Raw genomic sequence first — 19,552 nt, 5'->3', positions numbered from 1 at the left:
AATGAGTTTCCAAGAACTTTCCGACACTAGAACTTCACCAACTTCTTCATAATATAGTCCTGAGTTTGAAGGTATATTTTGTATGTGGGTATCCCCGACAACAAAGGTTGTGGAGTACCTGAAATATGGAAATAACTATTTTGTAAAATATAATATTGAAAGAAATATAATAATATTCAAGAATTAGACTACGACCTATTCAGAATTCTAATTAGAATTAAACCTATTTGTAACTATTTTCTTTATAATTATATAAATTTTGTATAGTATAATGTAAAATAATTTTTTTATTATAGAACATATGATAAAACTAAAATAAGGATTATTCATGTGTGTATAAAACGAATGTATATAATTAGGATTCTCCTCTCCGTCGGATATAGTATTGGGAAATGCCATAGCAATTGGTAAACTGAAATAGAATTAAAATTGGTTTGTAAAAAAAAATCTAGTAACGATAATTATTCTAAATAATTTATGATTCGTGCGATGGTCTTAAACGATTTGCATGCACTATTTGGTTTCTTCCATTCTTTCTGATAATGTAATTTTCATTGAATCCTATTCTGACAATAAGATAAGGACCTTCCCATTTCGAATCTAAGTTATTAGGGTTAGGCACCTTGAGCATTACGTAATCGCCTACGTTATACTTAGCGATGTTTCTAATATTTTTATCATAACGTTCTTTAGCTTTTTCCTTCATCGCTTGTAAGTTACGTAAAGCAACGTCACGAGAAACTTTGAGTCGTTCATTAAGATCATGTAAATAATCACAGGTTGTATATTCGTTTAATTCTTTTAGAGAGTAGAGTGATCGAGGTTTATACCCAAAAAGTAATTCATGAGGCGTGAAACCCAATGATTGATTAACTGCTGTGTTATGACATATAACTGCGAAAGGAATTATTTGATCCCAATTGCAATTATTTTTCTTATGATACGATCGTATATGATCTCTAAGAGTAGCATGGAAACGTTCTATAGAACCATTACTTTGAGGGTGGTAAGCTGTGCTCAATGTATGATTTGAACCTAACAATTTCATTAATTGTTTTATGATGCTATTTACAAATTCTGTTCCTTGATCTGAGTGAAATCGTTTGGGAACGCCGTAATGTTGACAGAAGATTAATAGAGTCTTTGCTACGGTAATTGCTTGTTTATCTACAATAGGATAAGCTTGTACAAACCTTGTTAAATCATCTTGTAAGGTTAAGATGTACTTATTAGAGTCATGGGTTACTTCCGAATAAGAAACTAAGTCGATAGAGACACGTTCAAAAGGTTCAGTGGATGATGAAGTTATTACCATTGGAGCTTTATAAGTTTTTCTTTGTATCTTACTCCGTTGGCAAATTTGACATTTGTCAATGTAATTTTTAATAGTGTCGGTCATACCTTTCCAAAAATACTCTGATCTTATTTTTCGTGTGGTTTCAACTATACCACGGTGACCAGACAAAGGGTCATCATGAAAAGATTTTAAAATAGAAGGAATATCTTCAGGATTAGGAGTCTTCACTTTGTTTTCACAGATAGTAATCTTACAATTATAAATGTCTGCTAAATAAGATGTAATATGTAGTTGTTCATTGCCTTTTAATTTACAAGTTGCGTCATCTTTTAAGTCAGGTACGTAAAGTGATTTCAAATCGTTATTCTGTAAACAGCTAAGAAGTGACTTAAAATAGCTTTCAGAATCCCAAGGATCGAAATATAAGGGTCGAGAATAGTTAAAGTAAATGTTTTGTTTTTTGTTGGAAACCAATAAGTCAGTTTCGTAGAGTGCTTTAGACTTTTTTAGAAATGGTTCCACTTGAGAACACATTGAAATAGCTTCGTTGTAAAGATTGTTCTTATCGGAAATGTCACAAGAAATAGCAATAAATATGTCTTTATGTCGTTCGTCTAACAGCTTATCTGGTGAAATATGTAGATTTGGAGTGTCGAAACTATAATCTGAAATTTCTGTAAAGTGTTGATAGTTTAATTGTAAATAGTCGTCGTGAGAATCGATTTCGTTCTTATCAGTATTTTTGTCACAAGTTAAGTCAATAGTATTTGTGTTAAGAATTGAAGGCCTAGAGAGTGCGTCGGCATTAGTATTATTTTTACCAGCTTTATAAATTACTTCGTATTCATATTCTTCGAGTTTGAGACGCCAGCGAACGAGACGACTTCCAGGGTCTTTTATAGAGAAAAGCCATGTTAATGGTTTATGATCGGTAACGATCTTGAACTTTCTACCAAATAAATAGGGACGAAAATGCTTAACAGCCCAAACTATGGCTAATAATTCACGTTCAATGGTGGAATAATTTGATTCTGCTTTGTTGAGAGTACGTGATGCATACGCAATAGGTAGATCTTTACCTATTTGCCCTTGCGATAAAACAGCGCCAATCGCATGAAGAGAAGCGTCTGTTGTTAAAATAAATTCTTTAGTAAAATCAGGATATTGTAAAATAGGAGGATTGGTAAGGAGATGTTTGCATTCTTCAAAGGCTGATTGTTGAGTTTCACCCCAAACAAAAGGAACATCTTTCTTAAGGAGACTAGTTAAAGGTTTTGTTAGACTACTAAAATTAGAAATGAAACGGCGATAATAGCCGGTTAGGCCAAGGAAAGACTTGATGTCTTTGCATGATTTGGGAACTGGAAAATTATCGACTGCGTGAACTTTATCAGGATTAGGTTTTACACCTTCGCTAGAAATTATATGCCCTAGATAGGCTACTTCTTTCCTAAGGAATTCACACTTATCTGGTTGAACTTTTAAGCCATTTTTCCTAAGTCGATTGAAGACTTCGTATAGCTTTTGTTCGTGTTCTTGTAAACTAGAGGCGAAGACTACTATGTCATCTAAGAAGACAAAGCAACGTTCACCTTGTAATCCATAGAGTACGCTATCCATAGCACGTTGAAAAGTTGCTGGAGCATTCTTTAATCCAAATGGCATTCTTAAAAATTCATAATGTCCATACGGAGTATTAAAGGCAGTTTTAGGAATATCGTTTGATTCGAGTTCGATTTGGTGGAATCCAGAGGCGAGATCTAAAGTAGTGAAGTAAACAGAATGTCCTAACTTGTCGAGTATATCTGTAATGTTAGGTAAAGGATAACTATCACCTATGGTTATATCATTAAGTTTACGATAATCGATAACGACGCGCCATTTTTGTTTGCCGGAGGCGTCTACTTTTTTAGGGACTACCCAGATAGGACTACTCCATGGTGAAGTACTCGGACGTATTATATTTTCATTTAGCATTTTATCGACCTGGGTTTTTACTTCTTGTTGATGTATATGTGGAAACCTATATGTTTTCGTATTAATTGGAATATTTGATGTGGTAGGAATAGTATGCTTAGTATGGTTTGTAAATGTCAGTTTGTCACCTTCTGTATAAAATATGTCAGAATATTCAATTACGATTTTATTTAGGGAGTTTGATTCTTCTTTGTTTAAATGGTCGCCTCTAATGAGGGACCAAACTTTGCTCTGACGATCTGTTTGGGAAATACAATTAAAATTATTTATCTCATGTTGAGTTTGTTCCTTAGTATGTTTGTCAAAGTCAAAAATAGTAACAGGGATGGAAGGAGTGCTAATAATCTTATCTTGTTTGTCTAAATTAATGCAAGTTGTAAGAAAAGAGTTGTTTGCGACGGTCACTAATGAGCGTGGAATAATAATGCCATGATCTAATGTATGTTTTTCAACGATTGCTTCGCCAAAATTCATAGAATTTGTTGTACATCTAATTACTGTTTCCGATCGTTTGTTAATTACTTGTTTTTCGAGGGATACAGTATAGTTCTGTGAATTTAAATCTTGTAGTTTTTCATGTAAATAAAATAAGTCATAACTTTTGACGCCAATTGTTAAGATTTTCGATTGTACTTCAATTTTACAGTCATATTCAGTCATAAAGTCATTACCTAAAATACCGTCAGCTTTTATGTTAAGGTTTGCAACATGAAATTTATGTTTAGGTAAATTGTCAAGGGAAATATTTGCCGTTCCTAAGGTCAGCATCTGAGATTGAGAACTGGAAATACCTTGAATAGAAACTATATTTAATTCGTTAATGCAAGCTAAACCTATTTTATCTTTACGTATGACAGATATACCAGCACCGGTATCAATTAAAAGAGTCACAGGTTTATTATCTATGTAAAATGTAGCATGTAAGAGATTTTCTGGAGGAATATCATTTAAAGCAGAGATTGAAAAAGATTTAATATTCTTGTTGTTTGATTTCGACTTACGTTTATTTTTTTTATAATGGTATTTTGAATTCGATTTAGTAGTAGTATGAGATACAGCGGGTTTACAAGATTCAGCGATATTTTGAGATACAGTGGGGTTAGAAGATACAGTGCGATTTTTAGATTCAGAGGATTTTGGAGATTCATCGTGCTTATAAGAAATAGTAGAATCCGTATTATGACCAAAGGTTTGGGACTGGCTACCCTGTTTGTAGGTCTGCATAAAGCTAGCTTCGAAATCTGTCTGTGTGCAAGCTTCTTTGCATTGCCTCCGATAGGCTGGTTTATTATGCAAGGATGCAGGCACAGTGCTTTGTAACACTCGACTTGATTTTGGAATTTGAGGAAGCATTGAATAGTCTAAAGAGCTGGGTTCATCGAGTAGGAGCTGGTAGCGATTTCCAACGGGTCGCTCATTTCGTTGGTCGCTTCTAAGTTTAAATGGCGGATTGGTGCAGGGAGAGCGCGTTGTTTATTTTGCTCGTTGTATGCTCTCTTGCGACATTCGTTTATTGAATGCCCAATATTTTTACAATAAGCACATGTCTTTGGAGAAAATCTAGGATTAGGAGGCCTGAATGGAATATTTGGGTTTCTAATAGATTGGTAATTATTTTGATATGCATTACTCCTAATTGCTGGCCTAGGAGTTGGAACTGGTCTAAATAAAGATTGCCTAGCTTTGTTCATAGCCCTAATTTGATCTTCTTGCATTGCAAAACGACCTGCTTCTCTCAAGGTATCGAAACCTTTTGTTCTGAGCATTATACCCATGTCTGTAGAGAGACCGTTGAGGAATATGCTTAAGGCGGTTTCCTCGGTGGTTGCTACACGTCCGTCTAATGTTGAATCGCAAATTTCTGAGTGTAGTTTTTCTAAGATTTTGCAACGACAAAGATCTACTCTATGATAAAATTGGGTTAAGGACTCATCATGTCTCTGGAAAATCGATTGAAGTTCTAAATTCAAATGTTGAATCGTCTTGGTATTCGCGAATCTCTCAATAAGAAATCTCTTTAGTTCATCCCACGTCTCGTAAGTTTTACACCGAACTTCTGAGGCCGCGATGCCTTTAATATTATTTAGAGCACAAGTTAACAAAGTCTCCCGTTCAAACGGAGATGACAGTTTAAACACAGTATCACAGGACCTAATGTAACCGTAAATTTCATCGTGATTGTTTGTGTCGAATATAGGAATAAGATTTATAAGAGTTTGAATATTAACTGGTGATGCCTTCATTATGCTTTCGGTCTTTAATGACATGATGATTATTAAAATGTAGAATGCGTGTGTAGTTAAATATGAATAATGTAATTAAATGAAATATAAGATATAGTAATACAGGATAATATATATAAAACACACAAAATATGGAAATATAGGAAAAGAATGAGCCACAAGTAAAATGCCACTTACCACAGTAACACGAACCACAAGAGCATAGTATCGGCGAAAACTATTAAAAGCCTAAGGCTACCGTACTAGGCGATGCTAGTCCTTTGTACGTTTGCTTCGTCTTACTACACAAGTAGATCCTACCGACTGCGCCAAATTTGTTATGAGGCAGTGACTAAAACTTGTTTTTAAAACTAACAAACTTTATTTAAAATTATGTTTACAAAAACTAACGTTGGAGTTCGAATATGGAATAGAAGTGCCTTTGAAAGGATCGGGATTTGGTACTTAAAGGTTTGGGTAGGAGTAGGGATACATTAGGGGAACAAACAATGTCATTAGGTACTTAACTATAACTTATCACTACATGAACATATGGTTAAACTTATACAAGGCAAAAAATAACAGTTGAAAGTTTAATAATATAGTGGGGACCACATAACACTATGAAATAGCGGACAAATGGGCAGGAGTTAATCTGACGTCAAGATATCACTGCCGTTAGACATTCACAATTGCAAATGCAAGGGCGTTGCTAAGCATTTTAGGAATTGGTTTTTAATGGGTCTGGGGGCAAATTGGGGTCACTTTAAATAAAGTGATAACTACCGCCCATGGACACCTGCAACGCCGGATGTGATGCCGACCTTTCACGGAATGTTACGCTCTTTTCTTAAAGGCCCCTTTCGGAAATACCTGGCAGCTGATTCTACAAAGAGGTGGTGCGCGGCAGATAATGCCTTAGAGATTTATGTATAAATTTTACAGTTTTCATATATCCCTTTGAATACTATATTAATACTTAATAATAATAGTCGAGAGAGTCTGTCGATTTTTAAATCTTGCCTCTAATAACCACGTAAAGTTGTCAATTGTCAGATATCAGATGTCATGTAGAATCTTTCATTAAAATTACATATTAAAACATTCGCATCGAAGCCTTTCCATTACGATCTAGTATATCTTACGTCTATTAAGTAATTGCATTCTAACCAATGCGCAAACGCACAACGCAATGTTGCATGTCTTAGTTAACGCATCTATCGTGCAGTTAATTACCGAGTAAGCTGAATCGCGACCTCGTTACGGCTACAATGGTGACTAATCATTGAACAAAAATATGCGCCGACATTCTTCTGAGAAAATCAGTGTCGTTACAACCTTTTAGGTCTGAGTAAGCTAGAATCTGAGATTTCAGTAACAACTTCTGCAGCGGCAGTTTCTGTGCCAATCACACGCTGTTCTACTTTTTTTTTTTTTTTTTTTTTTAACGTCAGGAAATGCTTTTACGCATATCCCTGCTGAATTTTACTCCAGCAGGGATTATGTGGGACTCAGACATAATATATACACACCTACCCACTAAAACCTGACGGATGCCTTCGGCTCGCCAAAGGGCGGAGGCAGGTAACAGCTGTGCCCTATCCTTACCCCCGCCAAAACGCGAATGCCACAATATCAACGTGACTCCTCCCACGAACAAATCATCATCATCTTAACTTAGGGCAGACGTGCGAAAGCACGGCGTCGCTGCCCCAGTCGTCGTTTTCTTACCGGCGGAGCATCAGAATTGTTTTCGCGCTGACGCTCCGCATTCTCTTTCTCAGTCATGACGGCCTCACAGAAAGCCTTGAAGGCATTCCATGGGCCGTCATTGTCAGCTTCCACCATTCTTTGGATAATTAGTGGAAGCGACAGATTGCCAACAATGCTATCAGCAAGGACCGAGCGAAAGCCGTCCCAAGCCGGACACTCCTCAACAGTGTGCCTCACCGTATCCTCTCTACAGTCACAATGATGACAAGCAGGTGTCGATTCTCTCCCAACGATTCGATGCAGGTAACTCCCAAAGCATCCATGCCCAGAGAGAACCTGAACGAGCCGATAGGAAAGCGATCCCCACCGTCGGTCCACCCAGTGTTTCAAGAAGGGACGAATAAGATCAACGGTTTGTAAACCAAACCGACATTCACTTAACTCATCCCTCCATTCTAGCAAAATTAGGCGGCGATACTCCTCCTTCCAGACCTTGACTACCTCCAGAGGTGGGTCAAAACCACCACTCCTGGCTTCAGCTAGTCTCCAAAAAATTTCACCCAAAGCCAAAGCTTCCAAATGCCAAGGCGGAGTGGCGGCTATGACACATGCCGCGTCACAGGATACGGTACGGTATGCCCTAGCAATTCTTATGGCAACTTTACGCTGTGACCGTCTCAGTACACGCTGTTCTACTTCACATAACGAGCAAGTGTTGAATGCGCACATAGACAGAAGTCATTGGTGTACAAACGGAGAACAAACCTACGACCTCTGGGATGTGACACACACTGTACCACTAGACCAACACTGCTTTGTCCTCTGAGAAGAAGATTATTTTAAGAAGAGAGCGCAAATGTAATAAAAGTAATCTTGGTCTGTCTAAAAAAGTATTTTGAAGCTCTTTTGATTTAATTTTTCTTTCTTATATTATGATAACTTTTTATATAAGAATAATAAAAAAAATGGCACTGATAACAAAAAGCTTCACCTATTTTAATGATGTTGTTTATGTGGTGGGTCTAACACCACCAAAAGTCTGTAATGTCCAAGTTGTTTTAATAAATAAATGTACGTTACAATATATAATGGCTTCAATCTTCACGGAGTAATAAATAAATTCTTTATAAGTATTTCCAACGATTGCTTTTAAGACCTGGTGAGATTCTATTAAAAAGCGTAGAACTCTACTTCTATAAACAAAACAGTTCCAAAAACTATATTTAAGACTAGCTAATAACTGAAAAAAAAACCGTCAAAGATTTCTTTATAATCGATACAGTAGTAGGTACATACAAATCTTTCCTCCTAATAATATTAGTTTAGATTAATTAAAATCTTACCGCGATCAAATTAAAACAATCACAGCACCAAAAACTCGCGAGCACCACAACGAGTATACTAAACTAAAATTCTTCTAGCACAAAATCGCACCGGCAAGTAGTTCCGGTCAAATTTCAACATCCGGATATAATTCGAATTGCAAAACGCCGACAAAGCGAACAACTACTAATATGAAGCGGATAATATATAACCGTTTTCCTGAACTTGTTGAAATCAGCGGGGTCATCGCAGGATATGTTTAGTTTTTTTTGTTTAATTGGAGAAACCTGCTTACACAATATATGTTTGGAATTGTAGATCGAATTATTGTAATAGCACATATCCTTTTGTGTACGAAAAAAAACACAAATTAGTTTCATTTGACTAAAAACAACTTTAATATTTCCTTAACAAGTATTACTTACTACTTCTTGGTCTATACTTTATGGAATCGGTTTATGTATCTCTGGAAAAACTTATAACGTATTTATTTATTTCTCCGTGAAGATCTAAGCCACTGTATATTGTGACATACTGTATACATTTATTTATTAATTGATACAATTGGTAGAGTTTTGGTGTTGTTACCACCACATAAACAGAGCTTTAAAATAGGTGAAGCTTTGTTATCAGTGCGAAAATAAACACCTCATGTATTAAAAGTAGGGATGCATCGATACGCCTTTTTGCCGATACGATACCGATACTCTTATAGAAATATCGCCGATTCCGATACCGATACCGATACTAATGCTTATTGAATTCAAATTAAGGTAAAATATATCAAGTTTGGTTAAAGTTTTTCTTCTTTATTATTAAATATAAACAGTCACAAACTTTTAATAAGATTAAAGGTTTAGTGAATTAAATCAAGAATTAAGAGTAATAGTTAAATTAAAATAAAATAAATAACTGTTAATAGTTAAAATTAACATTGATAAGATTTTTGTAATTCTGTATTTTATTTAATTTGGTATTGAAAAAATACTACGCGCGATAGCAGTTAAAAACCAACTAAAGTGTCTAGCGAAATGGAATACGCGGGGACTAAGCGGGTATGAGGGGCATAGATAGTCCGTGCCTCGTTTCCCACACACCAGATCAAACAAGATGCGCGTTTACATTACTTTTTTTAAAGCGCGAAATTTGAAAAGTATCGTTGTATCGGCAATTAAAATATCGCCGATACCGATATATCGGCAAACCCAAAGTATCGCCGATATATCGGTATCGGTATCGGATGCATCCCTAATTAAAAGGATACATTTGTATCATTCTTATATCAAAAGTAACATTGCATTAATATTGGACAACTTTAGTTTTTTATTTTAATTATTTATTTACTTATGAGAAATCATACCCACAATTATCCCATAATCTCTCTTCACAAGCATACATTTAGCTTCGACTGGACATTTAACTTATAACTGTTTCGTATGTATTCTTGGTTGAAGAAATAAATTGTATGTATCATAAAATTTCTATTAAATAAAACAAACTATTCATTGTGACTTTATTTGTAAGTACAGTAATGAATGAACAATACTAATATATAACTAATCAAGATGATCTTGAACTTTTGGGAAGGCATATAACGTTTAATAATAAACTTCTTAATTAAAACAGTCATTTGTAAACAGACCCAAATAACAGTCCCATTGTAATAAATTCTAATTAAATATATCTCAAAGATATCTTAACGATTTCATTAGAACATTCTAAATACGTCGTTAAGACGCAATTTCGGATGTTATTTACCAACTATGAAATGTACAATACAAATATCAGTTCTATGAAGGACTTGTAACTTATAAAACTAGATAATGAATGCTTTTGTTTAGAATTAGGAAATACTAATGTGTCATAACTAGTTGAATAAGGATACTGTTTGATGTAACAGGGTAAAAATTATTATTATTTCCGTTTATCTCTGGTGATTCTGAAAAATGCCGGCAATCTACAATCTACATATATTACTAATGAAGGGACGGGCTCTCTATTTCGACTAGTGCCTTAATTTTATATGAAATACCATTGAAACCCTTTAATATTCTAATTCTAGTGTGGTCTAATTACTACTGTAAGCAGTACTATGAGCAGTGTTGGCCTAGTAGCTTCAGCGCGCGACTCTCATATCTATGGTCGTAGGTTTGATCCCCAGCTGTGCACTGTACTCTCTTCCTATGTGCGCATTTAACATTCGCTCTAGCGGTAAAGTAAAACATCGTAAGGAATCCTTATAGACCAAAAAAGTCGACGGCGTGTGTCAGACACAGGAGCCTAATCACCTACTTGCCTATTAAATTAACAACTGATCATGAACTAGATATAGAAATCTGAGGCCCAAACTATTTGGGCATATTATTTTTATATGTTATTTTTTTTAATTACTACTATAATCCGGATTATAAAATTGAAAATGAATGATGAAATTATTGATTATGTATTGTCAAGAATCTCGTAAATGTGTTATGAAAGTAAACATTCCGATAGTACGATGGATTTGCGTAATATATAAAGGCATATAAATCAATTTGCATAACAGGTGGCCGATGAATTTTATATTTACCATCGTACTACACTATCGAAATATTACTCCATTGGCTGTAGCGTATTTTACAAATGACATATTAAAGTAAATAATTTGTTTCATTGTTCGAAGTAAAGTTGAATTACTACGGCGAGAAAAGGCGTAAACGTGAGCCTGAAATGGCTATTAAATTGCGCTTATCACTCTCATGTTACATTGATAATAAACGAGCGAAAAATATCTTAATAACTGAGGCTTGAAAGCGATCATAAATTTATATGGGTAAATATAAACAACAGAGTAATTGAGAACCAATGGTAGAGCAAATCACACTTAAGGACCTATCTGGTCGCCAAACTCCAAAAAAATACATTGTTTCTTTCCATTTTACGTCATCGTTTCTTGAAGTAGGGCGAATGGAAAAAATATATGGTGGAGTTGAGTAGTTTATGTATCCATTTTGAAAGATCGATGCACAATTTAAATAACTTCGCTCGATAGAAAGGAATCCAAACATAGCCAATTTTAAAATGTACCTATTTAGAACATGATATTGAAATTTACACGATATATTTTATATCGAGCCAAGTAATCCATTTCAGAAAAAAATTGATAAAGTTACATTAATTTAATGTTTTACATAACTAATTATTACTACGGGCCGGCGCGCCTCAGTGCTCCAGCTCTCCACTGCGCCCCGCAGTCCACCCCGAGACACTGACACAGGAATTCGTGCTGGGATAGGGCCTTAACTCTATCCCATATATTATATCACAGATGTTTGCCCTTGTGGGTGAAGAAGGCGTAAAACAAGCATTAATTACATATATGGTAATGGCAATAAAGTTCAAGGGAATCAGAAATGAAAATATACACCTAAGCTATTTTTAATAAATTTTTGGTAACTATTAGTGCCTTTAACATTTGCCACCAGTCAAGGCAGCCTTTCGCCCTACATAACTGCATCTATGGTATTCAACTATTCAGTTGAGGAATTGGTTACGGTCAACCAAAGCAAGGCCGACCGCGCCTTGCTCATTGGTCACCGAATGCCGATTCAATAATTTGTATTGTTACGGTCAATACATTTATTGGTATTCAAATTACGGCTGGTCAATGAACTTGATAATCGGTTTAGTAAATTTAAATTTTTTTACATAAATACTACCAAAATATCCATATAATTTAGTTATGGAAAACTAAATTTCAAAGTAAGCTGTATATAGCTAGATTAACTGCACTTTTATGGAGTTATAACATTGTATTTTAATGATAATTTTACTTTATGACCAAATACCAGGACCTCCGTACTTTCCAAATGAAAGCAAAGTGTGATACTATAAGTATACAAATTGACTAGTAATACAGTAAGTTAACCAATGTATTATCTATTTGTCATGCTTATCTTAAATAGGAAACACCCTAAAAATAACAAAACCAATAAAGTGTAACAATAAATAAATTCCATAATGGAAATTGAATACAGTCACAGATCAAGTAGTGCTTTTCAGCATATTTATGACGTAACTAAAAAACATATTTAATGTGACTGTCACTTAAGATATAGTAGTACTGGCAAGTAGTTTCTATAGCAATTACGATAAATATGATTTAAGCTGATAGCTTATGCAACATCAAAGGCCAGCAAGAGGGCAATTTTAATATAGAACTTTAGTTAAGAATCTTATAAGTAATTGCAAATTTATAACAAGCAGGTGAGTGTGAAATGGTCAGAAACATATTATCATAATGAGTGAAATGTAATTTGTATAATCTTCCATTGTTATCATTGTAGATAATAATGTGTTCATTTCTATTTATAATAATTATTATATCCTTGGTTATAATTTCCATTTAAATTCTTAGCATATAATTATCATTAACCTAATTGAACAGGTGGTTCAAAGTCTATTAAAATTATGTGACTGATAGAAAAAGAGAATAAGTATAATAACTATAATTTGAAATCTATTCTACTTCAATTTTAAACCTGTTAATAATATAAATCAGTTACTAATCATAGTTCCAAACGGGTCTTGAATAAAACTGACATGTTAAAACATTATTAATATTTAATAAACATGCAATTGTATTTAGCTTAGTCCAAGCTTTAATAGAAAGATACTACATAACTATAAAGCATATATTTGTAGAAATTATGTGGAGACTGTAAGCTCTGAACAACTATCATCACTATAACATTACCAATTTTCGGCATACAATATTTACAACTTGCTTTCGTAGTGAAATATCACTCACCTATTCATTGGAATAGGACTTATTTGTTTTAAAGAATATATTTTTAGTTTCCATATAATTAAGCAATATATATGGCATGTGTTACATCACTTAACAATAATGAATACAAAATTGTTTAATGTACTAGCATAAATGCGAATGTTAACCCGAAATATGAGTAATAAGAAAACACAACAACAACCTTGAATTGCAGAATTATGATGATTTCAGTTTGTGTACACAAGTGATAATTTTTGAATTAAGTGAATTTTTATACCATGAGTTGTAATCTGTGTAAGGTATTGTGACTCACCAGAGGTTAAAAATAAGGGTTCGTCATTTTCAAAGCAGCAGCAATACATACAGTTTTCATTTAATAAACTCATAATATAATGCAATACCAATTAAACTTCTAAGCTGACAAAAGCATAGTTTAATAGTGTGGTCGAAAAAATTAAAGGTGTAGAATAAGTAAAAACACTCTGATTACTCAGTAACTGTGAATCAGAAAGTTATTATGCAAGCAGTATCTACATAAGATGAATTTAAAGAAGTATTTATGAAAGTCTTAATGGTACTTTATTGCACTAAATGTAGTCGAAAACACCGCTCACCTTTCAAATATGTTATGATTTGGCTTTCAGAGGGAAATAGAGCATGCAATTATATCAACAATTAAAGTTTGTACTTTTTACGCCGAGATTTATGGGGTTATATTTGTAACTTCTATCTTATATTTAGACCTATATACGTCACGAAGAAAGGTATTTTATCAGAATTAAACGCAATCTGCTTCAAATCGCCGTTATCTCTCCGGTTTTGTACAAGTACTTCGAAAATCGAGTTCGTGGCGGAAAATCGGAATTTAAGTATTCTTAATTAAATATCCCTACTTATTTTAACAACAAGAAAGCAACTTACTTGGGCAATGTATGAATGTGTAAACAGCAACTATAATCCAATATTAAACTGCGATCACTACTCTGATCCTATTACTGTTGAAGGCACAAAAACATTCCACGAAAATTATTGTGATATATCTAGTCAAGCACTAATGCACGAAAAATGTTATCAATTTGTCAATTAACACTCTACCACGAAATTTAAGAAACTTATATTTTTTTGTGAAGCTTAAGCAACAACCACAAACTTCTTTTCCAACTGACTGACGGCCATAACTGAAGATGTTGCCATTATTATCAGTCACGTTATTTTTCTGCTCACGTGTCGATGTTACCATTTTCTATTCATTACATTTCCCTACATTTATAACTTATTTACAAGTTTAAGAAATGAAATTCACTACTGTTCGTTCACATCTATTTAACGATTATATAAAAAAAAACGTATTAGTTATACTTAATTCTACTAGGGTATTTAGAAATATTATCTGAATTATTATGAAGTACTTTTAGTGAGGTAAAGCAACTGCGACTTTAATTTTATATATTAATAATTTTACAAATTTCAATAACGTAACAGCAAATATAAGTATAATCTATCTAATATTAATTTATTATTTATTCTTCGTTGCAATAACATAATAAAATTGACAAAATTAAATGAAAGGCAACTGGCGGCCTTATCGCTTTTGAGCGATCTCTTCCAGGCAACCACTTTTAAACACATTTAGGCTGTTTATTTCGATATCAGTAGGCAAGTTTGACACTGAGTCGTGAATGTGTCGCTTCTGCGCATCCCGGCAACGCGTATTACAACGGTTGCGCAAGGTTTTGTGAAATACTCGTTCTTTGGCCATTCTCATCTTGGCTTTAGCGCTGTTTTTTTGTTTAATCAAAGTTGATTTCATCGTTGAGCCAAGGAGCAGGTAAATACTTCAGTTTAACGGGCCTCAAGGGGGCATATATCATGAAGATTAGTAATGGAGGCATATAATAAATTAACTTTACCATTGAGTCGATTCTGGCCGCATTGATAAGTGGACGCTCGGTGTCAATCGCAGCGAAATTGCGTCTTAGGTCTTCGGTGGGTTTTAGTTTAGGAGGTTTCAGATTGAGTGACAAATAAAGGTCGTGATGAGAAAAAGCAACAGCAGGAAGTTGGCCATGGTTAGTAACTAGGTCAGGAGAAGAGGTAAATATAAGGTCCAATAGGGAAGGAGTGCGGAACTTTGTGCGTGGCACTAAGTAGCAGGTTATGAAGATTATAAGAGTCGGTGATGGAGAGCAACTTTCTCGATAGGCAGTCGTCTTTCATTAAGCAGGTGTTGAAATCACCCATAACTATTATGTTTTTATAGAGAGGAGCAAACCTTTCAAGAGTACTTTCAAAACCTGCGACTGAAAGAGAAGGAGAGTAGAACACTCCAAGGAGAATTTTAGTTTTACTGAGCATGACCTCGATCAGGAGATGCTCGCATGCATTAGGTGTTGGTGCTTTTTAAAGCAATTAAAACAAATATTTGTAAAGAATATGATATTTAATTTTAACAATTCCATCTTAACTAAACATAATATTGCAACAATTTCATTTTGTATATTATAGGCGTACGAGTAGATATATAAAAATCCCTTACAAGTTACAATACATACAACATTCTTACCGTAATGTATTGGAAATGCAACAAAGTCCTAATAAGTTTCAGAAATGGAGATCTTTCATATTTGTTTAAATAAAAAGTTTTGTAAACTTTGTATAAAATATTTTAATTCTTTAAAAACCTTAGTGATTATAATAATTAATTGTACTTACTAATCAATGAAAAAGTACCTCACTATTGAATGGCTTTGGTTTATACATACTAATATGCAATATAAATCATGAAAGTAAGTACTCGGATAATAAATATTTGATTAAAACGAAATTGTAATGATAGCAATAATTTCATAAATAAAGTCAAAATTTCAATTCTTAAACAACCTAAACTTAGTAAATGTTACCTATTATATTTTTGTATCCACAACGAAACCAGGAACTAACGTTATTTAAGTAATTTATGTAACAACCTATAAGAAGTCAATACTATTTACCTTTTTTATTAGTTATGTTTGAAATTTAAATGGACACACAATTTCTTATACATGCTATGATGTACAGATAAAAAGTATAGACATATTGTATTGTAATAAAAATGATGTATATATTATATTGTTTTAATTCATAATTATTGCACTATATTAAGATGACTACAACTTTAATAGGATTCGCTATAAATGAAGTAACCGTAGCAAAAAACATTACAATTATAAGAAAAATACGCCCATTAAGAAATTACCATCAAATACTATCTAACTTACGAGTATATACTTCGATTGATATAATATAATAGTGACACAACACTTATCAAGCTTTTATATATGATTATGATCAATACAGGCACAATTTCCAATAAACTATACTCCTAGATATCTAACGAACAGGGAGTATTTGATATAGAGTTTTTATAATAATAAGCTACTGGTTTTTTTTTAATCTCAACATACCAAATATATTAAAATAGGGAGATTATATTTTTATATAAAACATAATCTCCCTATTTATTGGGAAAATATTCGTGCGGGGTAACACTGTAGCCAGCTGTCTTATTGCTTATTTATCAAGTGTAATAGGTAAATTTTATAGTTCCGATGATACTTGATAGGATTAAATAAATGGACCTTACAAAAAATATTTCTTTCACTTGACCTATTTTACATAGTATTGGCACAAACTACGTTAATTCGCATAATTTAAAGGGCACATCAAACACGGAGAACAGTCGAAATCTTAAGTACATTTTTAAACAATTATATTTTACAAGAAATTCTGTTAAGTCTTTAAAAATGTTTAGCTTTTTTTCTATTCGCCAATTTAACACTTCAAAAAAATTATTTAACAACTAAAATATTCTAATAACTGAAAATTGTATATAAGTATAACAATATCTTGACGATAAAATTATTTAAGACTTGACACACGTAAAAAAACAATTATGTTATGTTACAAAATACAAATTCAAAGACCAATAATATTGAAAGAGATTTTGCATAATTTTTTGTTTGCGTTGCATTTTTTCTCAATATTAAACCTCAGAGTATTAAAGGTTTTTTTTCGAAATGTGACCTCATACATCAATTGTCAATGTCAATCTTTGATTAAACAGATACAAAACGACATTTATCTAAATCGAATATTTTCGTTATTATTTAACAATATAAATAAGATCACTGGCGAGACGATTAATATAAAAATAATTGTTATGTATAGTCCCGTTCATGGGCATGAGCCCATCCAAGAAACCGTCCCCATAGTCGACATATTTCTAAGGCAAAGAATTTATCCACACGAAATTTAAACACTAAGTGTTATTACTTGTGAATTAATTCTATGGAACAATCTTTACCGAAATTTTTACACATTGTTGACTGTTCACAAGTCTTCGTAAAATGTTATTTTTAGTGTTTATTTTTGATATAGCAACATTTCAAAATGTTGCCAGTGGTCTCTTGGTACTACCAAAATTACGTAAATTTCGCGTAGAAGCGTTTATTTGCAATTTTGCAATTCATTATACTTTCAAAGATTTTTAAATAGATGAAATGCGAAATGCTCTAAGCTTTTTGTGCCATGCCCCACCGTAGCGTTTCTAACGTTCTTATGCCCCAATGGCATAAATAATTTTTAATATTAAAAAATTGAATTGTTCACTTGAGAAACGTAAATGATAGGTTAAAGGAAGAAATTACCAGGAAATTGTTAACAAAACACAGTAAATTTTCAAAACATATACTAAATCTGAAATGCAAATTCCAAATAATTTTCGAATTAAATTAATAATCAAACAGCTCCCCTGTGGGACGTGAGCCCAGGTTGGGAATAGCTGCTCTAAATTGGTGCTTGATAATTATTTAAAGCGGGCTCGCTCAACATATACAATTACCCCAATATTTGGCAATTCTTTGTTAGCAGTCCTAAAAACTTATCGCTCGTAATCTCATCCAAGCCTTTAAATTATCAGTCGTTGTTTTAACGGCTCGTAGGTTATCATATAGAAAAAAAATTCTTCAGAATACATAAAAAAACGATCGAATTTAGTACTAGAACGGTCATTTTATAGTATTTGTTTTTGTATTGAAGTCGATTTAAAAACGTCAGAAGCACGAATTTTATGATAGTTCCGTCAAGTATACGTTCATATGATTTCATTTTTGACAGCTCAACTCTCCATAATCTGCTTGAAAGACACTTTTATCTTTTTCATTTCTAAATACACGCGCAGCGCATTGTTTTCTATACAAAAATTTATTCTTTGTCGATTTTCCGTGTTCGTGTTATGGGTACGTACAGGTCTCAGAACCTGGCTAAGTCAGCCTAAATAGTTAGATATGCGATAACTAAGTTAACCTTTTAGTTAATTAACTTATTCAGAAACTATAAACCTCAATTAGTTATGTCACATTTTGAAAAATACACTAGAAATCACCGTTGTCCCACACTATCCAGTACATATTTAGCTAAATAAGGTTTATAGTACTTTTATATTTGAAATGGTCGACTAAACTTTTACCCGAGTTCAATTTTTTGGAACATATATGTATGTTTAGTCCTTGGTATGTCGACAGCACGCCGTACAGTCCAGCGAGCAAGGCGACCGCTACCTCTTCCCACGGGATGTTGTCGACATATTTTGTTCCTAAAAACAAATTAAGAGTATTAACGCTGGAAAATTAAATATTGAATTTTGAATTAAAAAAACTGAGAATTTTTGAAGTGAAACTTCTTTAGGCGTATGAGGGTAAATTTTTACGGAACGTCACGAAGATTTCAGCGTTTATGTCGAAGAAAAGAGAGAGAACGATTGAGCCCGATTGAGAGAGAGTGAGAAGGGCGAATCACCTTATAGAAATTATATTTTTAAAATTAAAATTTCGTAAAGAGAATTTACGAAATATTAGTATTTTATATTTTATGCAAAATAATTTGTTGAACTCTCAAATGACGAATTGTAAATTAAAATGCCACTCAGTTTTATTATCGAAGAAATAAATTTATAATTTGTATTAAAATTCGACACTTTTTTGTGACATTTTAATGACAATTAAATTTAGTAAATTCCTAATACCTACCTTTTTCCCTCCCTCTAAGTCTCGGAAATCTAAAGTTTTAGATTTGTATAAATATGAACAAGAGTTATAAATTATTTTCCCAAAGAAGTTTCACTTCTGAAATGTGTTCTTTGTACGCACGCACTTTTTTTGTTTATAAACAGCAAAATGAAAATCCCATTTCGAGATTTTTTTTTCTTAAAATAGG

The 19,552-nt window shown here is 33.2% G+C and overlaps 2 protein-coding genes and 1 long non-coding RNA gene across 4 annotated transcripts in view; all 3 read right to left on the bottom strand.

Moving 5' to 3' along the window:
- The window catches only part of LOC125056977 (protein kinase C and casein kinase substrate in neurons protein 2), a 100,748-nt gene extending 86,401 nt beyond the window's left edge, over window positions 1-14,347 (bottom strand). The window contains exon 1 of one of the 2 annotated variants that reach the window (XM_047660371.1): window positions 14,222-14,347. The gene's annotated coding sequence lies outside the window, so the exon portion shown is untranslated. Of the gene's footprint in view, window positions 1-8,552; window positions 8,667-14,221 lie in introns of those variants that run through there. The other variant, XM_047660372.1, reaches the window with a different exon arrangement.
- Window positions 14,348-15,721: 1,374 nt separating this feature from the next.
- On the bottom strand, window positions 15,722-17,142 carry LOC125056808. The gene is made up of 2 exons (XR_007118117.1): window positions 16,267-17,142; window positions 15,722-16,235 (listed from the first exon to the last, which is right to left on the bottom strand). It is a non-coding gene; the product is annotated as an uncharacterized LOC125056808 (long non-coding RNA).
- A 1,681-nt stretch (window positions 17,143-18,823) lies between these two features.
- The window catches only part of LOC125056683 (UHRF1-binding protein 1-like), a 28,126-nt gene continuing 27,397 nt past the window's right edge, over window positions 18,824-19,552 (bottom strand). The window contains exon 29 of the mRNA XM_047659941.1: window positions 18,824-18,932. Coding sequence (XP_047515897.1) covers window positions 18,894-18,932 — 39 coding nt within the window. The 3' untranslated portion in view covers window positions 18,824-18,893. The remainder of the gene's footprint in view (window positions 18,933-19,552) is intronic.

The sequence above is a fragment of the Pieris napi genome, chromosome 15, assembly GCF_905475465.1.
Source record: "Pieris napi chromosome 15, ilPieNapi1.2, whole genome shotgun sequence".
Classification (NCBI taxonomy): domain Eukaryota; kingdom Metazoa; phylum Arthropoda; class Insecta; order Lepidoptera; family Pieridae; genus Pieris; species Pieris napi.
The sequence above is the reverse complement of the archived record's forward strand: the minus strand, read 5'-3'. Positions and strand labels throughout refer to the sequence as shown.